Source organism: Papaver somniferum, chromosome 2 (assembly GCF_003573695.1).
Source record: "Papaver somniferum cultivar HN1 chromosome 2, ASM357369v1, whole genome shotgun sequence".
In the NCBI taxonomy this organism is placed as follows: domain Eukaryota; kingdom Viridiplantae; phylum Streptophyta; class Magnoliopsida; order Ranunculales; family Papaveraceae; genus Papaver; species Papaver somniferum.
Window position 1 is genome coordinate 106,239,691 of NC_039359.1, and position 7,107 is coordinate 106,246,797.

At 39.4% G+C, this 7,107-nt stretch overlaps 1 protein-coding gene across 1 annotated transcript; it reads left to right on the forward strand.

Moving 5' to 3' along the window:
• Nucleotides 1-1,505: 1,505 nt before the first annotated feature.
• On the forward strand, nt 1,506-3,244 carry LOC113348699 (uncharacterized protein HI_0095-like). Its single transcript, XM_026592541.1, has 2 exons — nt 1,506-1,926; nt 2,052-3,244. Exon 2 carries the CDS (start codon nt 2,107-2,109, stop codon nt 2,992-2,994), a length of 888 nt encoding a protein of 295 aa, XP_026448326.1. The 5' UTR covers nt 1,506-1,926; nt 2,052-2,106; the 3' UTR covers nt 2,995-3,244.
• Nucleotides 3,245-7,107: the final 3,863 nt, after the last annotated feature.

Here is a 7,107-nt window from a genome sequence, read left to right on the forward strand (position 1 = left end):
TAGTGTGTCACTTTCGTATAAATTAGTCATTTGAGATCAATTATGTTGAGTAATTTATTTTAATATTGTAACAAATTAGAAAGCCTGTACGATAGTCATGAAGAATTTCCTTAGACACAATATTTCCTTATAAAAGTTAGTTGGTAACATTATCTCATAATGAATATAGATATGCAACTGGAGAAAGTTTGGAACACCAACAACACTACCATCTTATATTAAAAAATTACTTTCTCTTGCATTTGGTCGTTGCAGCAGTCTCACTTCAAACTACTCTTTTAAATAAGCTATTAAATTTCACGTCTTTTTAATATAACGTGGAACCGATATTTTTCTCAAATTATACAGGTGAATTATTAGAACTCATGCTTTTGTAAATAATTTTTTCCGTTTGATCGTTGGCATGTTGATCTCGATGAAAGATTTTCCTAACAACAATCCACTTATACAGATATCGGCAACCATTCTCGGTATGGAATGGGTTATCTTAAATAGTTGGTTAGACATAGGTTAAATTTGGTCTCCTGTAGTCATCAAGCATTAATGTTCCTTTCAAGGTTATGTACAAAATGGTGTGCGTACATGTATTCTATTTGATTTCTGAAGTAAGTTGGATGTTAATCCTATATTTTTTTACGCATAGGAAAAATTGAAAAAGTGTGTATGGAACCGTGACATGTTGGATTTTGGGAACATGAACACCAGCATGTGCATCATCTCTTATATTCTTTTTCTCTCTGTATACAATTTTTAGAACTTATATTCCAAAGTTTCAAAGAACTTTGTAAAGGTATTGGAATAGTATGGGGTCGCAATCATGTAAAAGTTGTTGTCGTTCAATTTTGATGTTTCCATATTTTACAAATATTTAAGTAAAATTCCACAATTTCACTATTTATTAGCTTTATATGTATGTAAAAAAAGTAAATTCTAACAACACTAGGAAAAAATGACACAATATAATGACGTTGGAGTTAGATTTAACAGGACATATGTCGAAATACGATAAGAAACAATCATTCGATAACACCGAAAATAAATTAAATCCCGTGCCGTGACATATTCGACCAAACTGATTTTGCCTTGTACTTGGTACACTCCCCAACTTGGCTATTAGCATCCTTGCAAGTTTAGGTTATACAAACCGACGTCTTATAGCCGAGTTAACAGGGTTTGGTCCAATTTTAGAACAAGATGTGACACTATCTGAATGGTGAAAAAGAAAAGACTCTGGCATTGGGATGGATAATGGGGTGGAGAAGAGAATGATCGTAGGTCTGAAGTTATTGTCCCAACTTTAGACCATAAAATTTGTGCCAGCTTTAGCATTTTCCTACACAAATACACTGGTGCAAGGAATGTGTAACAAACAATAAGTTCGGCACATAGTCAATTTACATAACAGTAGTTGCTTTCAAATAAATACCTTGGTCACCTGTTAAACAGGTTATCAGGTGAGTAAAGTTAAAAATCTATTCACTGAACTTGATTCTACCAAAGCAGCCTAGCGTTTATAAATACAGAATGAAGAAAATTTCAATTCCCTTTCTCATTCTCATTAAACTCATCATATGAAAATCTCGAGTCCTGAGTCTTCAGTAACTACTGTAGTATAGAACTAGAAACCAGAGAGAATTTCTCTTTTTCTGTCTCCTATTCTGCCATTACTTTAATGGCAACAATTGGCAGTTTCTAATACTACCCAATAGCAGCAAGTGAGTAGTAACATTTAGTGATGAACAAAAGCGCGTGAAGCCTGACATTTCCAGATTTGAGGACTCAAACTTCATATGTACTGAAACAAGTAAAGCAAAACCAAATACAATTTTTCTCTGTTCTGTCATTCAAAGATCTTTTGCTTTGAGATCTCAACTTTGAAATGCTCTGTTACTGATAAAGGATCTGACATTTTTTAACTCAATCAAGGTAAGCTTTTCTACTATTTATAGATTATATCATATGTTTCCTTGACTTGTACAAAATCTAGAGAAATTACTTATTTGATCTAGTATTTTCACTGATTATATCTTCAATTTTCCAAAAAATTGCAGATTTGAAGTTGGAGGATTGGAATTGTAATTGCTGATTAGTTAATTTTGATTAAAAATGGGGAAATCTGGTAGAGATTGGACACAGATCTACGCGATCTATGGAATGGATGAATGGCAAACCCTAATGTTCTTATTAATCCATGCTTTTTTCTTCTCATTTCTTTCTGTTTTCTTTCTTCTCTACTTCAATCCAATCTGTTCAATCTTTGATTCATTCTTCCCTGCTCTTCCTTCCGGAGCTCCTCGATTCATCGCCGGATTTACTGGTTCAGTTACCGCAATCTTAGCGGTCTGTTTACTGTTCGCCGCCTGTAACATTTTCTACTCATCTGTATCTCTTCACTGGGATATGGCTCAAAGAATAGTCAACGCAGTCAATGATTGGTCAACAGTCAAAACTGCACTTGATGTTGGTTGTGGTAGAGGAATTCTCCTTAATGCTGTTGCTCAGCAATTGAAAAAAGAAGGAAGTTCCGGTAGAGTAGTCGGACTTGATCGCCGGAAGACTACTGTATCGACTTTAAGAACGGCAGGAATGGAAGGTGTTCAAGAATATGTAACGTGTAAAGAAGGCGATGCTCGTCATTTACCATTCGGTGACAATTACTTTGATGTTGTTGTTTCTGCTGTTTTTTTACATACAGTTGGTAAAGAATTTGGGCATAAAACTGCTGCAGCAGCTGCTGAAAGAATGAAAGGATTAAGTGAAGTTGTACGGGTGTTGAAACCTGGTGGTGTTGGTGTTGTTTGGGATTTAGTTCATGTTCCTGAATATGTCCAGAGATTAAAAGAATTAAGAATGGAAGATATTAGAGTTTCTGAACGTGTTACTGCTTTTATGGTCAGTAGTCATATCGTCTCATTTCGTAAACCAAATCAACAACAATTACTTAGTTTTAGTGGGGAGTTTAGGGTTGATTGGAGATGTCATGGTCTCTGTTAATTTTTTCAAAAGATCTTTGAATTTTCTTCTGTTTGTTTAAAGTATAACTTTAGGTTTTAAAAAAATCTGGCAATGGCGAAGCCTGGTTCAGATCCTTAAGAAGAACATGAATTAATGTATTCTGTTCTGTGTCTTCAGGGAAGAAGATATATATATGATGTTACAATTATTAATAACTAATTGTATATACAGATAATAATAATAATAATAAATAAAAAATATGTTTGATATTCATCATTACATAAGGGAATTTGAGGTTTGAAATTGAATCATTTGATTTTTTATTTTGTTTTGAAGCATTTGAAATTTGAATCATTTGGTGCTAACAGTTTGGTATTAACTTTCAAATTGGTACTTTTTATTTTGATAATTGCAATTGTTGTTGGAGTCCTGTTGAAGATCTGAGGTAGCTGAAATGTATTTATCAACTAAGAATAACCAGTGCCGTATTTACGCACCAAATTGTAACTGATTGGCATTTATTTCATTAAAGGTTTTATCATCTCAGAAATTTCAGTCAAAAATATGGTGCGAATGAGGTCATCCAATTAACTGAGTCTGAAACATCAAATTTCGGCCAATTTTGCAACCGAAAGTGCCAATTTCAGATGGTAATAGTAAATGGGTTTTGTTATCTGTTAATTTACACCACGTCCCAATATCCAAGACCAAAAGCAGTTGTATGTTTTGTATTATGTAGATTTATTTGGACTTATTATCAAACATGGGCATGGATTCATGGAATTATATGAATGTGTTACCCGGGCAAGGGGAATCTTGTTCATGAGATTTTGGGCGGTGTTGGAGCTAAATGACAACTCTGCCGACCGCTAAACTATACCTCTCTATCCTGATGGAGTTGTTTCTTCTTGTATGGTGCTTAGCCGGGTTGGAGGAAAACTTAGAAAGTAACTTGGGGTCTGTGAGCACACAAACCACGAGGGTGTCCGAACGCTCACAATCAATCATTATCTTCTAAAGAGATTATGATGATGGTACCCTGGTGTTGATTCATTGGCTCAAAACCTTCGGGTTTATCATGGCCTCATCCAACAACTCCATGCGTGGCGTTTATGCATGAGATATAAGTATTAAGGAAAACAAAACATATAAGTAAACATGCACGGAGCTAAATGAATGTAAAGTGTTGAAATGTAAATAAGACCAAGGTTTACGTGGTTCAGCACTAAGGCCTACATCCACGGGGTTTGTTGTTTTACTATGTTCTTCACGGTTACACGAATAGTTGAATGACTTTTGGGGTTTACATGTTTCTTTCCTCTAAGGGATTAACTTACCCTTACTATTTCTCTCTCTCTCTCTCCTTCCCTTCCTGATATTTTCGATCCCCCTTCCTCTTGGTGGAGATTGGGTATTTATAAGGTTAGAACGTGGGACCCATCTCTGAAGACCGTTGGAACCTTATCTTCTTGTGTCCTTGCGTCCATCACGCGGAGGTCTGCGTTTGCCCCTTGATCCCGCAGAGGCATCCTCGCTTGTTCCACAGGTTGGTCGACACGTACACTGCTCAGAGTGTTTAATGTGGGTAGTTGAGGGGTCTGCTCGTGTCAGACAAGTGTCTTCTGCCCCTGTCAGTCCGTGTCAGCTAACTTTCTCTCCACCGTTGATCTTAGCTCCTCTTTTGGGGATGAGATAAAGTAACTCCTCGGGGTTTATTTGGTGTTTCGTGACGCATCATGTTTTGATGTTTTGGCTTGCATGCTTTCCACGTACCTTTTTATATACACGTGTCTGATAGTGAGATATATGTGTACACAATTCGCCCCTTTTCTTCGGGCTTGAATGACTAATGGGTGCCTTGAAGAAAAACTATCGTCGCATATTCTTCTCACTCCTAATAACTTCTCCTAGATACTTGGGCACGTCTTTTATTCGTGCATTAACTGCTTATGTAACGGGCACGTTTCCCATTCCTCCCTTAATTTCCTTCTCTTTCTTTCGGGTATTTTAAGGATAGAAAGAAAATTTAATTTCATTCTTCCTAAACACTCTCTCAGTTTTCATTCTTTTTTCAGCCTTTAAATTTTCTGTCTGTCTTCATTGAACCTGTGACCTTAAATTCTCTGTCAGTCTTCATTGAACCTGTGACCTTAAATTCTCTCCACCTTAGCATTAATCACGCCCGCTTCTCCTGTTTGTTTCTTCTACTGCTGTTTTTGCCGGTAAGTTTTTCTTTTCTTTATTTCCACCGTTTTATGCTGTGTTGATTTGTGAATTCTCTGCTACTGTTGTTCTTTGTTTGTGATGAAGAACTTCTTCTGATGCTTGCATACTAGTTTTCCCCTGTTCTTCATCTTAAATTAAGGAAGTCATTACTTCGAGGGTGAAATTTTGAGCATGTATACTAATTTTAGGGTTGCTACGTTATCGTGGTTGTATTGCTATGGATGTGTTTTTTGATTTTTGGTAATGTTTTTTGATTGTGTGTAACTTGTTCTTGATTTTATTCTTTCCGCAGCCATGTCTGACCGTCCGCGGCCTACTTATCAGACTCCTGATTCTGGGTTATCGAGATCTCCTCCGCGTCGAGAGTCTCAAGATGATGTTCGTCGGAGTCGAGTTTCTTCTGGAGCGAAAGCCTCGTCCTCTAGGGAAGAGATTCCTCCGATAATTCCGTCTGGTTCTCGAAGAGTCTTTGATCGCTCAGTGGCTCGTCCTCGTGATGATACTAGGAGTACGCAGGCTCCGCCCCGCGTTGTTGCTTTTGACATTCCTCCTCTACGTTCGTTAGTGCCCGAGCATCATCTACGGTCTTCTCCAACTTTTAAAGGGAAGAATACGAAGGGTGTAGCTCCTAGGGTTGAATCTTCAAAGAATCCCCCCGTGAAGAGAAAAGCTTCGGAAGCGTTCGTTAGTTCATCCGGCCCCGCCGAGGAGGATGAGGCTGCTCCCTTGATACGCAGTGTCTCTGTTAGCAGGAAAAAAGTAACCTTCAAGCATATCGATCTTGAAATATTCAAGGAAAAGCATGAGCTTCAAGCCTTCGGGGTTCGTTTCTATGCCCCTGAGGATGATATTACGTATGAGCTTATCTCCAAGTATGAGTTCGATGAATTTCATTTGTTAACGACGGTTGGGGCATTCGAAGCTGGTCTCATGCTGCCGTTGTACAAATCAGGTGATTCCTTCTACTACGACGTGCTCGCTAGTCGTGAGGGTTCTTCCACCAATACTCACAGCCGTTCCGTATCCCAACTATCGGGGAATTATCTCCGCGCCCTGAAGGAATGCTATCTGCGGAGTAAGGGGGAAACGTCGATGACTTGTTACGTCCCCAATCCCATGGAGAAGGAATGGTATACTCCTGAGAATTTCAATAACTCCTTCGGTGATTATGTCAATAGTAGGAATCGCAAGCCGTGGAGTGTCATCCTTCGGAATCTCCCTGCTCCTCGAGGCGAGATTCGTCTGTTAAATGAGGTCAGCGATGCCAAGCTGAAGTATGTTCCTGGCACGGAGGCGTCCAGTCGTCGGAAACTCTTCCCCGCGCGAGAGAGGATCAAGCGCGATCATGACTACGAGTGGCACGCCACCGTTATCGAGATAGTTGGTCCGTGGGCTTACGGTTGGATTCCTGGTCCCCGCGGTTGGCGGCCTACCGAGAATAGTAAGCCGCGCGAATCTCCTCCTGTTCGCTATGGAGATTTCTGCCCCTGGCGTCTGAACTTTGCGGGCATGAATTTTCCTTATGCCCTGGACGTCGTAGAGGGAGACGAGGAGGATGGTTCCGGTGCTATACTCCCACCGAAGAATATCTCAGCTGCTCAGGTACGCAGATTCTAGCTGCGCTTCTTTTTAGAACTTCCATCAGACGGGAAAAATAATTCTTTTTGTGGTGTTGGTTTCAGGTATTGAAGAAGAAAAAGATTAGGCCGAAGCAGTCTTCTACTACGGTGATGGGCGAGGTTGAGCCCAAGAAGAAGTTACTAGTCCAGTGAACGAAGAGTTTGCTGAGGACGAGATTACAGATGGGGAGGAACGTACTGGTACCCCCCTATCAATGTCGAAGAAGGGTCTTCGCTGGTACGCTGGTGATGAAGGAAGGAACAAAGCGTGGTGGCTGATGACGTTGTCATCGGGGATGTTTCCGTC